At 40.3% G+C, this 19,588-nt stretch overlaps 1 protein-coding gene across 1 annotated transcript in view; it reads right to left on the bottom strand.

Annotated features, from left to right (window-relative positions):
* TNKS (tankyrase, TRF1-interacting ankyrin-related ADP-ribose polymerase) overlaps positions 1–19,588 on the bottom strand; it is a 105,964-nt gene that overhangs the window by 66,404 nt on the left and 19,972 nt on the right. The window contains exon 2 of the mRNA XM_014944177.1: positions 550–586. Coding sequence (XP_014799663.1) covers positions 550–586 — 37 coding nt within the window. The remainder of the gene's footprint in view (positions 1–549; positions 587–19,588) is intronic.

Below are 19,588 nucleotides of genomic sequence, written 5' to 3'. Positions count from 1 at the left end.
AATTAAATACATTTTCATAGCATACGGCCCATAACGTTTGAACAACTACATACCAGTAACCAGAAATATTTTAGAAGGGTTAATAGTCTATATAAAATGGTCTCGTGCTGTCAGAAGGAAAGATGAAAGCATCTTTGGAATATACGACTGAACTTTACACCTTTTGTATAGGCTTCCTTATGCTCCGTTATGATAAAGCCTATTTTCAAAATACATCCTAAGGTAGCAGTAAAAACCAAATGAAAAAAAACTGCAATATTTAATTTGCCCCTAAAAAGAACAGTCACAAAACGATAAAGAAGATTTAAGCAGCTTAAAGCAAAAACTCAATATTAACCTCATAACCACCATAGTGGGGGATTTCAATTATATAAACAGGCTTTTCCATTTGTAGCAGACTGTAAAGTCCGAAGAGATCTATGCTAATGAAGTGGTCTGTTTGCATCATTTCACAGAAAGGCAATGACAAAACATTACTGTTTTAAAAAATCCCGTTTCCTCTCCTGCTTCCACCCCCGAAATATGCTTTATATTCTAAGCAGCACTCACCTAGCAGCTTCCAGGAGTTCGTCCTTCTTGTATTCACCTAAATGATTGCAAAATATCATGCTGTTAGCATTTGGCAGAAGACAGATTAAGAAATGCAGTAGGAAGCAAATACAGAATTAAAACAGAGAAGAGGAGAAAAAAAGCCCACACCCCGCTGGGTGATGGAGCTGTGACGTTAGCCAGCTTGTGGAGGCAGCATCACCAGTACCTTGGAGACGGGCAGCAAATTGACGCATCTTCTTGTCCAATCCTCAGATGGAAAGGCTTTCTTCGGACAACCAATGACTGCGAAATCTTGTGTCCAGAAACACAGTCCCGCTGATAACAGCATGTCAGCTGAAGACAATGTCCCCACCCCCTGCCCTATTCAGTATGTCACATTATACTTGGGAAGCATAATAAATCCTGAGACAAAAGCGAGGCAGTGCGGCTTTTTAAAAGGTACAAATTACTGATCTCCAAAGCTCTCACCTGCCTATACCAACGGTAATATTAGACTTAAAGTTCTTCAGAAGAGCTGTGATTATTTAAAAAATTCCAAATATTTTATCATCAGCCACTTCCCAAGAAAATAGGAATTTGAAATAAAAAGCACAGACAAAAGATCATGAACTCTCCAAGAGATTTTGTTACGAGACTCTGAGATTAGAGATAGCCACGAGCAATGTTAAAGCAACATTTACATTAGAAATTCTGAGTTACAATAGATAACTTGGGAGGGTTGGTGCATCACAGGATTAAAATTGCATGTGAATATCTTAAAAAGAGCATGGAACAAGATGACCCGTGCAAGTAAGACAGTATTCTATGAATCTGACTCACGATGACATTGTGCAATGCAACTTTAAGGGAACTTCAATTCAGAAATTAGAAAAATAGCTTTTAAACAGCTTCATAAAGTCACAGAATGGAGGGTATCCTAAAAGCCCAAGGATGCAGGGTTTGAAAAACATCCAGTATACCACCTGCCAGAGAATTAAAGTCTCTGACCACAACACTATACGAAAAAAAAGCTGTCCTGCAAGGAAAAAAAAAACAAAAACAAAAAACAAAACTAACACCTTTGTGCTGCCTCCTATGTGCATTTGTAATAATGAAACTCATTACAGGGGAGGAAAGCGTCAGGCCAGAGGAAATGCCAGACTGAACTGCAGGTAAACTGGAAGGTTCCTCTGGAAACAATATCCCTCAACAAAGAATTTCTCTGGGCTGCAGGAGGAGGGTTAGAGTCCCCTTCCATCAGAAACAGCTCAGAACTCCCCCCATCACAGTGCCTTTGGTTATTAGCAGTGGGGGACAAGAACCACAACAACACATCCTCTCCAGGGCCTTAAGGAGCCGTATTTAGTTCAGCATCCTGCCTTCACCCAGGGGTGAGGAGGAAGAGGGCGAATACACCCAGCCATGCACCTCCCACCCCATCCCCCTGGCTGCAGCTGAGGAACTCTCAGACAAAGGCAGTATCTGCATCTCCTAATACTGGTGAATTTTCCTTTTGCAAGCGTGTTTAATTGCTTTCTGAAACATATTCAGCGTTGGGAATTCACAACAGCCTGCAGCAAGGAGTTCCACCACGCGACCGCCTCTTGCGTGACAGGTCTCTCAAACTGAGCGGTTCTCTGTGGCTGAACCCCAGCCATGGAGCAGAGGAGTTCAACGCAAAGGCAGAGAACTGAAATTGGCATTTCAAATATAGGCCATGAAGGTTAATTTAGCTTTTGGAAGAATTTATACGGCTGTCTTAACAAAAGCTTGATGCTGAAACAAGTGAAATGACACAAAAATATGACGGCCTTTGTCTTGCTGCCACTCTGCAACTTCACCAGAGGGGGTTCCTGCCCACCACAGGCAATTGCCTTTTCAAGCCATGGTGCCCGTTTCTCTTTTTTTATTTTAATGAAGATAAAATACTGGGCGCAATTGTGAGTGTTTCAAATCAATGGTGAGTGAAAAGCTCTGGACAGCATGCGAGGAGGAAAAAAAAGACACTTTATTACCACTGCATTACTTGTGCGACAATCTCAAACAGCTGGATTTCCTGCAGGAGAGTTATTGGCCTGTATTATATCAACACTTTAGGGACCTAATCAGATTAAAAGACCTGTTTGCACATTCTGGTTTGGCAGTGCCTCTAGCAGCCCTAACTAGGCTTTTGAATACTATTAGGATAGACAAGTGTAATAACATTTTTCCTTCATGCTCAGTAAGTTGGTACTTTAGAACACAAAACCCCTTTCCTCAAACACCTTGATTAGGAAAAGCAGAACTGGAAGGCTGTGCCTCTTGATTTAGCAATGTCCCACTGTATGCTTAAGTAAATCAGTTGCTTCTACTAAGTGGCACTTTTTAAAAAAGGTGTTTACGGATACCGTTGGAATTCATACAAGCAATTCTTTAAATTAGTCACAGGTCTCCCACACCGTGATATGAATTAGGAAAATATTATCTTGTAATTCACTAACTGTATTACTCTTAAAGAGCAGTCATATTTTGCAAAGCAGCACCTAAAGTTATACATACGCTTACAGCACGCCATCAGGTTTGCTAAAAAAAAAAAGGTCAAGTGCCCTCCACTCTGCTGCCCTAGCTGGGAAGGGAATGAAGGGGAACCCCTGGGCCACTGGAGCCAACGTGGTGGCTCCCAGCACGGTGGGACACTCCGAGCAGAGAGGGCTGGCTGCTGGCACAGGAGAGCAGTGGGTGGCACTGCCCGCAGGACCGGCTGCTGCTGGCACAGGCTGCCTTCCCAGCAGAGGGCTCTGCCAACACAGCTAAAGCCGCTTGGCTACCAAGCACATCAAAGGCCATCCTGCAGCATTTGGCCACAGCCACCTCATAAAATATTCATTTGCCACGCATTTGAAAACAAACCATGCGTGCTCGTGGCAGAGATGAATTTCAAGGTCTGAGCTGAAGTAGAGGAATACAGACCATCAACCTCACATATTACTTCTGTTCAAAGAACGTCGGGCTGTTTGACTTGAACCAAGCTAATAACATCACTTAAAGAGCTCCTTGGGGCGGGTTAGGATTTATGGTTTTACAAAAGGGCATCTGCAGAACAAAGCACAGGTAACAGCCTGAATTACTCTTCCAAATCTCTTAACAGTTGCTAGCTTTGAGAGGGAAACATCCTTCCCTCTCAATGTGTCAGTGTCAATGCAGAGGATTTTTGCAGAAATATTTTGGATAGCACAAAGCTTGTCTGCCAGAGGAGTGAAAGGTACTGTTGTATGACCATGCTACAGAAGACCAAAACTGAAATACAAGGCTGCAAACAATTCTCATCTATTCGGCATCCGTCCTTTCACCATGTCTCTACCACCATATTTCAGTTCAACCTCTCCCTTCCATGTTTCACGGCAAGCTCAAACGATACACAGCCACACCACCAGACACACCACCAGACACATCTGGCCACACTAGGTAGGTGAGAACGTGCCAGGCATGCCTCCCCATACAAGACAGCCCAGTGTGGCGGTCATTCTTGGCCTTGCAGCCCATGAGGACAGCATTGGACTTGCTCATCTCCGCACGCTGGGTAGCCCAGAGACAGTTGTCCTGGGAACTTCTGAAGGCGAGGACAGAAAGGGTGTGAACTGGGGAGCAGAGCACGCTACACCAAAGCAGTGTCCCTGTTCCTACCTTGTCAAATACTGGCAGGTGAGAAGAAACTGCTCAGTGTCTGGGGTTCACCGCATCTGATCAAGTTCATTGCTTACGGCTCACTCAGCACCCTTTAAACCATCAAGTTCTCTACTTGCTCCCAGCTCCAGATCACGCTACTGCTGCTCCATTTATGCTGGAACTAGGGGGCTACCACTGGTAACCACAGGTAATCAGTGTTTCAAAACGCAACTACCACCAGGCAGTTAACTAGCCCTGTCTGTCCCCTCCCAGGAAAAAAACAGTTATCTCCAAGGCTGCTGACCAGCTGCTGTGACCACAGCTCCACATGCTTTGGAGCCACTGCTGCACCTGGCCCTAGCTGCATTTTGCAGTAGCTGATCAGCAGCAAATGCTTATTAACTATGGGACACCAGTGGCTGTTAAGCAGATCAGTAGCTGGAAGCTCAATTGAGATCTCAGTGGAAGACAGGAGACCTTACCTTGCACTGAGACAACATGCTGATCAGCAGCCACTTTGAATCCAACTGCAGCAGATGAAAGTAACTGAAAGAAGAGTGGAGCTGGAGACACACACAGACATACGCAGGAACATTGTATTTGGAAGCATGAAAGACAGGCATGCACCAACAGTGACAGGCTGAAATATTTTTGGGCTTCTACTGTATTTCTTTCATTTGTGCTTTCCAGCTTAATGATAAAAGCTGCAGCCAGAAAAGCATAGCCAGCCTCTTGCAGCCAGACTCCATGAGCCCTCCTCTACCATCAACCTGTTCTTCCTGCTTCCCATCTTCAGGGTGCCATCTTCCCACTTTTATGGTTATAGTGCCACCTGATTATGTGGTGGTACACTGCGTCACACTGAAAATCTTGGTGCAGCATAAATCAGTTCTGCTCTTAAAGAGCTACAAGGAATAATCAAGTCAATCCACTTCTAGCTTCACTAGCAACCTTTAGATTTTAAGCCTATTAGGTGAGCCTGTGAAAGAGGACCATCATACACGTATGTGTTCAAGCAAAAGAAAAATTCTCAAATTATGCAGAAAACTAACATTATTAATCAGTCCTACAGTGTACTTTACAGACAAATAACCCTATTCCACTCTCTCCCCCAAGTGCTGACATTTCATCTGGCTACTACAACTGAAAAAATCTATCTGAAGGCATGGCATAAATCAACACCACTTTTTCAATGCGTCTACACTACAAAACAACGTGAATTGCTCTCCTTTCTCTCCCTCTACACATCAGCTAATACAGAAACAGCTGAAGCCAAAATAACAACCTGGACAAAGCAGTTTTTGCATTATCATACTGACATGTCAGTTTTCCACAGTGAGGACAATTCCCTAAAAATTAACGTCACACAGATTATATCAAGCCATCATTATTCAACGTAACAGCAGCAAATAACAGGAAAAAGATGGATGAAAATATTTTCAACCAAACTGGAAAACTAAAGAGGATGAACAAGTTGCACTTCCCATGGAATCACAGTTGCAAGTTTGAATCTCCAGAGTACCGATAAACAGTGAAAAATTTAACACTAGCCAATGGTACCCTGCTTCTGAGATATATGAGAAAAGGCCATGGTGCAGAGAGGAGGGAGGGGAAACGGAGACTCTGAATTCGAGTTAGCTTTGCTACAGAGAAAGCAATCTATGGGCAAGAAATCAAACTGAGTTTAGCAAAGAAATAAAAACCATAGAAATAAATCAAAATATACTTTTCTCTGATCCTCCAGGTCTTCACAGATCTACAAGCTAGCAATAAGCCCACATTCACATATGCCACCCTTTTCAATCCACTGCAGTCTTTGGAGTAGTATTTAAGTATTTAAACAAATATTCAAGTTATAATCAGAACAGGAGGCTTTTAGTACTTATGACAGAGTGCTGTGGTGGTGGGTTTTTTGGTGGTGGGTATGTTTTGGTTTTTTGGGGTTTTTGTTTGGTTGGGGTTTTTTTGGGGTTTGTTTGTTGTTTTTTTTAAAGAAAACATCACAATTTGCCTAGCAAACTCAAATTTTACTTTCAACGTGACCTCTTTTAGAAGGGTCCAGTCACGCCATTAAAATACTCATCAATTCCTTCCTCCCCATTTAACTTTTCTTATAAGAAAAGCAACAAGTGAGACTAAAATTAGAGCAAGGTATTTTTACCATCCAAAAAGCACAAGGCTGTGGGAATAACCACCTGACACAGCAAAAAAAAAAATCAAACAATAATTAAAAAAAGAGAAGTATGTTGAAATAATATCCTTTGGGAAAAGGCAATTATAACTAAGTAGTATAACAAACACATGAGAAAGAAGAGGAACCAAAATAATAATTTCAGATTTTATTATCATACTCCTTTCTCACTTGTTTAGGGTTCATTTTTTTATGCCTCTTGTACTTCTCAGCTGCTTCTCACAAGTAAATGGGCTCATTTTATAAGCTGTCTAATAGGCTTGTCCAGGAACACAGCAAGATCCTAATTTTAAGCTCTTGTCCCAGATGAAAAACACCAAAACAACTCTACTATATGCAAGAGTGACAGAAAAGCAACTCAGGACATAATGTCTTCAGGAACAAGTTGCAGACAAGGGGGAATGGTCTGGTACCTTGACTCTGCCTCTTCTGCTGAAGATGAATCAGGAACTGTGCTTGCGGATTCAAATAAGCCATTTACAATAGAAGTTTAAAAACTGAAAATGGCTCAGCTAATAGCGAAGTGCTTTTAGGGACATGTTTTAAGGGGGGTGGGAATTACCACAAATAAGCAATCATCATTTGGTTTTGGCCACAACTCTACCAAACCACTGAGCTAGCAGCATCCTATCTGGGATAACTTTCAGTTAGGTGGACAGAGCCTCCATAGCATTTCTGATTTAGTCTTCTAGAAACAGCAAGCTCAATCTCTTCTGAGGCCTGGGACGAAGCAGCATGTTGGTAAATCTGCAGCTTTATATAGCACAGATTGGCAAAACCTCTGCTAGGGTCTTAAGTGATGGAAGAGGTTCTTGTCTATTAAGCCATCAGTTGAAAGCACATATATAAGATACAGGGGTTATTAAATGTCATCCTTGCATCTAAGTATAAATTGCATGTACATTATGGGTTTTGGTCACTAAGAAGGCTTAGGTAGTATATCAAAGTGGGTCTCCGGTGCACGTGCAATTACAGCACCATTAAGTTTACATTTGGCATGTAACATATTTCTGTTTCTCAAAGGAAATCTTTCCAGCAGTGCTGACCTATTTGTTAAAAAATGCTATCAGATTTCCTTCACTATACAGTAGCAGGAAGATGAAAAAAATCCCTTTATCAGAGGGTTTCAAATTTCTGAACTCTTAAATCATAAGATTCAAAGTCAATCACAGCAAACAAAGGAATCTTCCTGAGTGTGCAGGGAAAAGACACAACGCATCACACTGCAAGATCATAATAATAAATTAAAAAAAACCCAAACCAATAATTGAACAAAGCAACCAAAAAAACCCCTTAAAACCACCCACCATGTGGTAATCCATATAATCGTCTTACTTTCAACAGTACCATCATACCCTACAATAAAATTTCTTCTGAAATAATATATCTGGCAAATCTTCTAAAACTCCTTCTCTTTAAGTGTACCTGTTTCAATTTCTTCACATTAGTGCACACTACTCATATAAACACCAGGCACACATCCATTTTTCATTCAGAGTGTGAAAAAAGTGTTATTTTCAATAGAACTGTACTGTTTCAGAATGCTGCACTTGTCTTGAAGAAACATCGCCACTCCTCTGCCATGTCTTCAGATTGAGAGTGGAAGAGGAAAAAGAACTGCAGAATTTTAAGAGACTGGGAAGAATATTCAAACCTGCTGCAATTCAATTCTCTGACACTGACGAGAGGAAAAAACTGAAGGGATTGAGGCTCATCTTTTTACCAAAGTTCAATACTCCTGAGATCTCTTGTGAAATACACATGAAAAAAGAAATTTGATTGTTGTTTCCAGAACTGTTAAGCTTTCCCCACCACCCACCCCTTTATGCCTAACGCAAAGGCAACATTCGCATGGTTTTCCCTCTTCCCTTTATTTCTTGTATTAATTCCGGCTATCAGCAAAAACAAAGCTCCACTGTAATTCCCACTACTCAGGCCATGCTCCATATTAATAACTAATAAACTGTGACATTCCATTTTTCCAGCAATGACTTCTTTCTCGTTTCTGTAATATGTCTGCATACATATTTTCTCCCCATGATTTCTAGGAAGTCTTCCCAAAGGAAGACAAAGGACTAAAACTCTCAAAATCTTGAGTACAGTACAGGTGGGTAGACAGCCAAGTAGCATATCCAGAACTGAACAGGAGAAATAAGTTGCTTTCATATTACTGCACTGTTTTCAAAAGCCAGCTGCCTCCCTTGTCCTTCCATACAAGCTCCTCAAATAAGGAAATTATTTGATACCCCAGAATATTCTCTAGAGAGAAACTACCGAAACACCAGTTTATAATTGACAAAAAGCATGGAAGAAAACCAGCAAGAAAAAAAAAAAGTAACCCTCAGGAAAGCCATATTGTATAAAAGCAAGCTCCAAAATTATACCCCATCATCTAATCTTTCTCTGAAAAGAACTCGGGAGTGAACATGAGCAGACTAAATTTTGTGATCTCTCCAATTTTCCCACTGCAGATAAAACATGCTAGCAAGCTGGGAACACGGTGTCTGAAAATCTATAGCTGGATTCAAACCAGAAGCATTTATTTTAACGAAAAAAATCCATCCTCTCTTAGGTAGAGCAAACATGATGGATTTTATATTAACAATTTGTACAGATTTAAAGAAGTGGGTTTTTTAATGTTTGCTAGGAAATGAGACATAAAATGTACATGTGTGCCAAAGTATTTTTTACCAACTAAGAGTTTTTTACTAAACAGTACAATCTTTCCTCTGTACATCTGAAGCTGGTCCATGTATCTAAACTTACGCTACAAGCTTGAGAAAACGGAGGCTGCCACCTTGTAAAAATGCACACGTGTTGTCACACCTGCCCTGCGGCACATTCCCTGGGAATCCAGTCCAATCACTTCTCTACCTCCCAGACAAAACACACGAAACATTTCCTAGGACTGTTGGGCCACAGAGTAAAGAGCAGAAGGAACTCCTTTGTAACTGGAAGAAACACTGGGTGAATCTGTCAAACACACGGCAACGAAGCCACCTAGCTGTATTTTGAAAGTTAAAAAAAAGAAATAATGCCACAACATTATCTTTATTACCAAAAGATATCATTAATGTGGAAGAAAGAGAGTCAACTTATTTTTATGCAACAGTTCAGCAAGTACAGCAAGTAAATCCTTCCCAAAAGAAGGTCAAAACAGAGGTAATAGATTTTGTTATAATGAACATTTTTGTCAGGCCAAACAGGAAGCTAATCTGTCAACAGTTCAGTTTAAATATTTTGGAAACTATGCATTTCCCCACAACAAAAAGAAGGTAAGAAAATAATCCAACCACTCCTTCACTTCTATTAAAGCCATATAACTCAAATAATTTTGCCTCACTGCTGAAGGCAAATTTTTCCTCCCCGTGGGTTTTTATTTGCCAGTTAGAGTCAAAAGACAGTTGGAAAATAAGGAAGAGCCTGGTACAATTTGGGCGATAGAGGAGACTGCAGCATGACAGGAAACAGGATATGTGGATTGATATGAAAGACTCATGCTAGTACCCCAGAGGAAAGAAGATCTGTGTTTGACTTGGTTACATCCTTCCACTACCTTATCCTTTCCAGCAGAGTTTATGATATAGGAAATATATACTAAGAAATGACAGTTCCCTTTGTTTTGTCTAATTTTTTTAAATTATCTTTAATGTCTTTTCTGATCACACGTTTGCAGTAGCAGCCAGTCACAGTAACTCAGATCAATGTTTGCCTGATCTGAGCACTGGTCTGGTCTCTGGGTACTCACTCAGGCAAAGAGCTGCTCTGTGCCTACAGGCGTTTTGCAAAGAGGAGGAAAGAAATTTGGATTTACGGACAAATGTTTGAATCTGAATACTCTTGTCCTTACTAAAAAATATTTATTAAGCACCAGCTGGGGGAAAATGAATTTGTTATTTACATTCAGTCAGTTTTTGTTATTCGTGTCAGAAAAATGTATCACAGAAGATGGAGATAAGCAATAATACCTAACACCAAAATGCAGGAGGTCTAGCTGTGAAGGGTTACATTATTTACCAACAGTGAAAGAATAATGAAACACTACATATAACTTAAGGCTTGTAAACATTTTCAATCCCTTATATCAACCTCATTGCTTTAAATGCTTTGCTAGTTAAAACCTGACGGGTAACAGGATTACACGTATGATTTCTTTAAAAAAAAAAACAAAACAAAGAAAACCACCACCACCACCAAAAAACCTCTTGCTGCCCTAAATGACAATATGGGTCACTACAAAGAGTGGAAACAGAATAGCACCACAGGAAAAAAGAAGGCTGATAGAAGGAAAGCAATACTAACTCATTAATTAAAGACAAGAACTTTAGTTCACCAGACTGCTGTCATTATGTTTCACCTCCAAAGGAAAGCGTTCATTCTTCAATTTTTCATTTATGCACAGAAAGTTTCACGTAATTGAATACAGGGCTGCCTGTTCAAGAGAGACCCTATAGAAGATGACTCTGGAAAGCAGTCCCCAGGTATGTTCAGTTTGTAACTTCTGACACACCATGTCCACCTTATTTCTACTGCACTGGAAAACTAAGTACCAAGACTTTACTGTCACAGGAATATCCATTAATAAAACACCGTCTAAACCAGATGTTCCTTCTTCATTGTGGGCCAGAAAGGAAATACATAAACTGCATGTACCCTCAGCACGACAGCTCTGCAGGTTTCTGTGCAAACCTGCAGTGAAAGGTAGTTTAATTATGTTCTGCATGAAGAAGGAAAAAAATATTGCTTTCCATTCTCAGCTACTTCCAGTAATTCTCACTAGATTTAAAGACTCTGCTTACTTCAAATAATTCAAAAATATAATTGGCCAAAAACTATTCCTACATTCCTCATTCATCACAACCATTAATGACCTTACATATCCTCACAAAATACATTTAAATGATCTTCTTATTAGGTAATAGGATTACCAGCAGCTCCTAAGGCAGCCTATTTTGCCAATGGCTTTATTTCAAAGATATTCTGAGGTACACTTGATTTTTAACTCCCCTAAAAGCAGCATTTTAAAAACCCGTTTGACATTGAATAAAAGGACCATGCAAGAGTTAACATAGGTTTTTTCTACTGTCCCCTACGTGTATTAGTTCAGCATTAGTATTACCAGTATTACCACTCCTTCCAGAGAGCACATACCATCAGGGAGAAATAATACTGCACCTTCACCACCAACTTAGGATTCCTGCTTATCCATTTCTGTTAGAGCCCAGTTACTGATGCAGGAGATGGTGAGATATATCACAGAGAGATCTTGCTTCCTGACACTGACTGTCCTTTTTACCACCCTCTGAGCATACCTCAGCAGAGCAAAGACAGGTTATAAGAGAACTGGGTCTGTCTTCAGAGAACCAGACAATGAAAAACTGCAGGGATGAAGAACAAACTCCCAGCAAAAGGAGAGCTCTCAGTGGATCCCATTGTGCCATTAAACCAGTTCTAGCATGTATGTCTAGTGTAACACCCTTTACTACAACCAAAATGGTTCTGGATTTGGATGCAGGACACAAAGCTGAAAAGGAACAGGCAAGGAAATATTCAAAGGAAGGAGTACTAAAAGTTTCTTGTTTCCCTTTTTCTATTCAACAGTCACACCAGCAGTCTTGACCCGTGGCTGTGGGCTATCTAGGAGTTATCGAACAGTGTAAGACATCAGTCTACATCTGTTTTTTGTCAGGATAGTTTTTATATTTACCTTTTCGGCCCAAATAGAAGGCTATGCTTAGATATGGAAGCCCTCATCATTCTTGAACACATGGATGGTGCTTCACAAGAAAATTTCCCTCTAATAATCAGTGGTGTCCTCTGGCAACTTGAGCCACACTTGGAAGTATGGTGCCTTTAGGGAGGGATTCCTGGTCAGCAAGTAAGAAGCAGAGTCTCGGCAAACTCCTTTTCTTCCCTTCCTGCTTTTCTCATCTTCTCCAAGATACTTCTCCTAACCTTAGCAAGGAGAGAATATCCTACACAGAACACGTATGGTAAGAGGCACAACGCACACAAGTCATAAATTATTTTGCCTCTGACTTGTTAGTTCTCCAGGAGGAAAACACTCATCTACCATCCTGCAGTATTGCAGACAGACAAAAGTGGGAGGTTTCTTGAGATGGAGCTACATTTTCCCTGCCAGTGATCAGGAACAGGTTTCCCTGTATAGCTCAACACGACTTCAAGAGATAAAAAGATCCATGAAAGGCAAGATTTACTGGGTAATTAGACCAACAATTTCTAGAACGCTGATAAGAGCTCTCATCCAGCTCCCTAAGGATATCACAACATTTGAAAAGGAATCACTTAAAACACCTATTCTTTTAGATTTGCAGAGAAGATGGGCATGAGTTGCAGTGCAAACACAGAAATGTTATTCTCTTCATTCTTAGACAGGTATCAGATTTAATATATGAATATACTGCTGATTATTTTTTTTAAATGTCTTACTTTGCTCTTTCCATCCCTCTAGTTTTATCGTCAAGCTTTTTGTTGGTGGTGTTGGTGGATTTTTTACATAAAAGAAAAACATACTGCCTTTTATCTACTGGAAACTGGAAAAGTTGTTCTCAAAAGACTTTTTGTTATGATTTTTGATAAAAATTAAATGGAACCTGCACACCTCCCTGCAAAGGAAAGGTTATTTTTCTGTGCTCTGTCAGAGAAAATAAATCTTTCACTTCCAGGGAAATAGACGACAAGAGTCTAACCAGCAAAGCCACATATGAAATAGTATATCCCCGAGAAAATAAGGTCTCTTCACTCCAGCCTGCTTTGCCCCACATTTTAGAATGCGTAACAAGAACAAAAAACTAATTTTCCCTACAACTGCAAAATGGACACCCAGGTTTTTGGATGGTGCTGCTAACTGGCAGCAGTCTCTCAGCACCAGATTATCTGTTCAATTTCAGCACAGAATTGCCTGTAACAGCCAAGATTTATCCTGCAGGCAAAGGATAGCTGAAATTTTGGCTCCCCGCATTCATTCCTACAATAGCCTGGCCACAGAAGGAAGTCCTTCCCAAAGAAGGGTAATTCAGACTCAATTTACATATTGAGGCAAGACTGCTCTTAACTGGGTTGTTTAACAGCGGATGTAAACCAAGATGCCAAGGCAGCTTATACCCTGCTTCACTCCTGGGACAGAGTACTGGAGACCTGACCATTCCAGTGAAGTCAGCAGGAGTTCAGAGAGGAACAGAACACACACTGACCTGCTTGTGATTTGGGCATGACACTGACCGCCAAAGAAAGTAGTATTTAGCTACAGGAGTGATGATGCTTAATCCTCTAAGCAGAGTATATTAAAGTGGTAGTAATAATAATAATTATTATTACTATTATTACTACTACTACAATAAAGTAGCAGGAGTAAGGTGTCCATCAAGAAATGACTTTTATAAAATGATTAGCGAAGGCTGGAATTTATTAAAAAAATAATAAATTCAAATATAGTCAGTTTTCAGCTATTCACAGGGAGGTTCTGAAGGCTCTACCTTCTTTCTCCACTGCTGGTGGAAACAGAGCTCCTGAAGCAAAGTGCGTACTGAGTCCAGTTCTCTTCACAGATTTACTCAAAAGCTTTTCAGAAATGAATAGCCCAAACTCCCTGATGCCATCCCATGTTTGTTTTTTGTTCCTTCCACCCTCGTCCCACATCACCTTCCCACAAGCAAAAGTAGGCTGCATATAGAAACTTGGGGGGCGAAAGGGTGGTGTCTGCACAGAATCAGTCATTTGTCTTGGGAAACACCTGCTTTAGGGCTGACAGTGAGGATCCAAGAGGCATTGAAAATTATTGATATGCATCATAGGGGTTTTTTTTCCTGCTGTCTTCACAACAGTCATACTGACAAGCTCCTCTACCTACAGTCATACTAGGCTTATTCCCTAGAAGAGCTGGCAGCCTCGTCAGCCACTTATGCATCTGACGAAAGCCAAGCCAGATGACATCAGCATAGCAAGAGGTGATGATTTTGTTGAAGACCGCAGTCAGATGAAAGGTGCTAATAATGCTGCAATTCTCCAAGTCTGCTGCTTGTGTAAGGATAAAGCTACTTCCCTGCCCAAACCGAAAGATCAAACCGAATTCTGAATCTATGCCAAAATACTCTTGCCATTACACAAACTAGAGTTCAAACAGACATTGTATTCTTAAAAGGCAAGCAAAAACAAATTTGCAGAGGACAGAAGGAGGTGGACTGCAATGCTCTGTGGCCAATAAATAATCAAATGATGTTACGTGCTGAAAATGCTACTGAAACAGCAGAAAATACAGTTTCATTTCAAAACACAGAGGAATGCCCTCGAAAGAGTAAAGTGCTTACTTCCTAAGTGACCCTGGGAAAATATAAGACTATAGAAAAGAAACATGCCATTCAAAAACCTGCACCCTACAGAATAGGTATCTGTTTCAGAATATGTTCTGATGACAACATTTTAAAATATATGCTTGAAAATGCTATAGCATCGGTCTTCTTATCTCAATGCAGTGCAGTACCAGACTGTATATAGCTTCTATTCAAAGAATACATACCTGACAGAAAAGAATAGTATCTCTATGAATAACAGTCTCCTGAAGACATATTTTGAGTACTATTTTGGTTTGTAAATTATTTCAAATGTTCGTTACGTATTAATACCCTTACCAGTCCCCTTCCCTGCTTTCTCCAAAAAGCCTCAAATCATTGCTTATACTCTTTGCAGAGTAAAATCCCACGCTCGTCTTTCCCCTGCACCTGAAAAATAATGCTGTTCTCTCTGAAATATAACACTTTGCTCTTCTGCCAACGAGGAAGCCATCAACCACTAGTCAGTTTTTCAGCTTCCCTTGGCTCATTCACTGAATCTAGACTGGTACTTCGCCATCTTAATTTCTCTCTTGAAAGACACTTCATCTGTGAAGTACTACAGACATTTCACTGCTACAGACAACTAGCTGCAATTTATGGATAGAAAAGACAAGCTCTTTCGTGAAGAAATAATGTGTTTTTAATGTTTTACTCATTCTGCCTTGAATGCTAGCTGAAGACAGAGCATCCTTCTTCTCCACTTGGCAGCACTGGTTTTCTTCACACCAATTTTGCCTCAGCTTTTAAACAGGACAGCAATATAGAACATGGATACAAAAGAAAATAGCAATATATATGTAGAAATGGAAACTGCAAAACATCACAAAAGGAAAACAGAGTTGAGGGTGCTTCTATCTATGCACCATCCAAGAACACCAAAGGAACCAGCACAGCATTTTTATTGAAGCCGTGGTGAGAAATTGTCATAAATATACCAAGATGAGTGGCATTCCTAGTTCAGCACCTCCGTTTAAAGGAGAGATTGATTAAAGGAACTTCAGATCCACATGCTTGACCTCAACAGTAGGTGGGAAGCCTACTCTGTGGCTTGAATTATTTATTCCTAATACCCTCAATTCCATGGGAATACCTTCAATTCATGCAGTGGTCTGGCAGGGTTGATCACTACGCTAGCCACAGCAGTATCAAGGCTGCCATTAGACCAAATTACAGACTAAATTACAACAGCAAAGTAAAAGAATCCTCATTGTGAGCCAAACCAAGCTCCACAAAGCTGTGATAGGACAAAGGAGAAACAAGTAATCCAGTACAATCAACATCCACATTGTCTGTCCCCACGTGTTGTCCTCACAAAAGGACACCATGGGAGGAACTAAACCAGGCCAGACAAGGTATGGGGATTCTGATCTAGGGGTCATTACTATAGCGTTCATTTTTCTTCCAACAATGCAGCCTGCTAGGAAGCATTTCACATATCACAAGTCTCTATTAGTCCCTGCATCTTTTGCATATTTATACTGAAAAGCCACTTTCACCTTCTTTTTCCTTACTGGCCTTTCATCATTAACTGCTCAACTCGCTGAGATAGCACCATGCCATTAACTCTGTGACTATTAGTTGCACATACTTTAAAAAAAAACAAAAAAAAAACCAACAAAACAACAAGCACCATTCATAATATGCTTTTACAGATTTTGCTGAAAATTCAAGCTTAGATCACAAGGTGAGGCACTTTGTATGCTCCACTACTTTGACTCAAGGCCATTTATCTGTCTTTACTTCACAGCCGCATTTAAACCTCCCTCTAAATAGGTGGAGAGAGACAGAGGACTGAAGATCTCTGTACACCAAGTGTCATTGCTGGCACTATAACTAATAACTATAAAATGGCCATGAATACCTTTAGGCTGGAAATTATTAGGTTCATTGCTACTAGAGAAATGATTTCTGAACTGGGCTGTCAGCAGATGTTTTGTCCTCAGTACTCTTAACACTTGTATGCTAGAGGACAGTCAATTTATTAATCAAATTATATGTCATTATCACCTTTACAGTACAGGCTTAGACCTGATGATACAGAAAGTTCCATGGGGTTCAACCTCCTCTGCTTCAATTTTAAGAATTGTCCTCTGCTTCCCTGGTTTTCATAGTTCTGATCCTCAAACATCCAAAGACTCATTCATTTACTCTGTTCTGGCAGCATAAAAGAATCCTGAAGGGCAAATTTGATGATCCTTTAGGTGACCAAAGATGTAATAAGATGACTTTAAACAAATGAAAAAAATCAATTCACTCTGTATTCACTTGCACCTTCTACCTTAAGTCTTTCAAGCTTAATTCAGTTCTTTTCTTTTTCATCTGAACTTTTCAAATTTTATTTTTTTCCCCACTACTGAGCAGCTGTAGATTATAAAATGCCTATTCTGAGTCCCAAAAATAGTACAGTTAGAACACACTGAAGCATGCTTAAACTTTAAGCATGCATGTGAGCAGTCTTACTGACCTTGATATTCTCATGTCTAATGTACTTTGGTTGAACTGCGACTACAAAAAAAAAAAAAAAAGGGCTATCGTGTTTCTTTACCAGCAAAAAAGAGTCCCTTGCTCTTCAGTTGAAACCCGCACTTGTATAAATTGTGGCCTGCTGCCCTGCACTGTGCTGCCATCCTCCACTGCAAACACACACCTATTTCCATTAATGTCAGATGATCATCGTTCTCAAGGAAGACAGTACCTATAATACCTCTAGACTTCTTTTTGCATTGCTGTGCCACCTTTTTCAGAATGCAGAAACCAAGCCTGCACGCTACTTCATTTATCTGTTGTTCACCTCATGTCATGTCAGCAAGGTTTCAGCACAAACCCCAAGTAAAAGACACCTCTGCAGTCACATAATCGATTGCTCTACCTGGTGCCATTATCACAGCCAACCCTCCTTCCTGAAATGGTTTACGTATGCATTGCATTATAGCGGGGCAGAAGAACAATAATAATAGTTATCAGTCAACCTAAAGCACTCAGGACTCTATAGGAACAACTAACTGTGAGTACTGAATTATGAAAATCTGGACTCTTTCTACATTGCACGCAGTGCCAAATCTTCAAGTCAGACAAGCTAGGAGCAGCACTTCTTTCAACCTCCATGTGATGCAGACTTGATTCTGCCAGGCAGTTTCACTCCAAACCTCTCTACCCTCTCCTTGCTTGCCAAGCAGGGAGAAGTGCACTTCAATCCCCTGGAGACCACTGGAGGAGGAAAACAAGGAGGGAAAAAAAAAAAAAGGACTTGTTTCAGACATAACTTTCTCAAAGTACACAGGTACCCAGAAACATAGAAAGAAGCCATCCTAGAGAGAATATGACAGGCAGGAAAAAGAAACAAAACAAGGACAGTGACAGAGCTGGTCCAGGATAAGAGAAGGAAAGGTTACAGACAGGAATTATTTTATTATCAAGGGAGACATTAAGAATCCTCCAGGTGAATTAAGATGTACAAGTAGCAAACCTTTGCTATGTAGCAAACCTCACTGAATACCATCAGCATATATACAAACAAAATAAAATATTAAAAATAATGACTTTGCATCCAAGTCCATTCCAAACACTTAAGATATCCTGGACTGTGCTCACAAAACACTGGCCGCTGATAAGTGTGTTGTTCCAGGTAACGTTCTTCTATCTACCTTCACCAATGGTAAGACTGTGCTTACGGCAGCCTTTCACAAGACTGTACCTGAGAAGCAGGACTTTTAAAACATATTGATCTGACCACTATGATATGGGCAAGCATACACTTGTTTAGCAATGACAACACCACAAGGTGAACATATTCAGGATCAGGTGACATTCCTCAAAATCTTCACCCCTCTAAACAACAGTAAGCACCTGCCTACACACTTAGCAAACATCTGCAAAGAGTGGAAGAATAAGAGCAGTACTGCAACCTGCACCATACACCTGTGTTTATGCAATACATAAAAGTCAGCAAATTCACACTGATGCCATTCCTCAGTTTATTGAAACAGCTTTGATTGCTTCAATAACATAGAATAGCACTAAAAATAGCATAGCAACATCAAAAGAATTAGGGTCAATAAATCAGGCATTAACAGAGTGAAAAGGAACGTGATTGAAAAAAGCTAATCCTATAAGAAGAAAGTACCTTTGGCTAAACATAGAAACACCTCTCCTTATTTCTGCCAAAGGCAATGCCAATCCATAGAACTACTGTAAAAGTCTGGGTTAGCTCAATGACCTGGAAGAGTTTAACCAGAGGGCTGTAACAAGAGGGACTGACAAAGGTGCCTCTGATACTTCCAAACTCTGGTGTATTTTCATAAGCGTTTTGTTCTAGATCTGGAAAGGGCTTTCAAAGTAACCATCATCCTGACTTACTACAGTTTTGTGCAGGTACTGTAGCAGTCCTGGAGTGCACCGCATGGATGTCTTTCAGAAAAACCACAAAAGGACACATTGCAGACTGTTACTTAGGCTAATGAGTGCTGAGTCCACAGGACTGGACCACACTAGAGTTATCCTGGATTAAAAAAAACAAACACACAAACAAAGCCAAAACAACTTAAAAAAAATATTTAGAGTTGTTGACAGGAGAGTCAGCAAAGGCTTCTAAAGCTTTGTAGTTCCAAAGCAGAGAACTGAACCTGACCTTGACAAGTCTATTTGACCATATACAAATGCAGTATACTAAAAATCTAACTTGAAAAAGAAAAAGGCAAATACAACAGAGGAGGAAATGGAAAGATGATGAAGGGAGAAGGAAAATGAATTAAGGCAGAAGTACAGAAAATAGATTCCAGGCATGTTAATATGAGAAAAATGACCATCTCTGCACAAAGGAAGAGCAATCTTTGAAACTTTCAGGCAAAGCAGTAACAAAAGACAGAAAGAG

Source organism: Calidris pugnax, unplaced genomic scaffold (assembly GCF_001431845.1).
Source record: "Calidris pugnax isolate Ruff unplaced genomic scaffold, ASM143184v1 scaffold15, whole genome shotgun sequence".
NCBI lineage: Eukaryota > Metazoa > Chordata > Aves > Charadriiformes > Scolopacidae > Calidris > Calidris pugnax.
The sequence above is the reverse complement of the archived record's forward strand: the minus strand, read 5'-3'. Positions and strand labels throughout refer to the sequence as shown.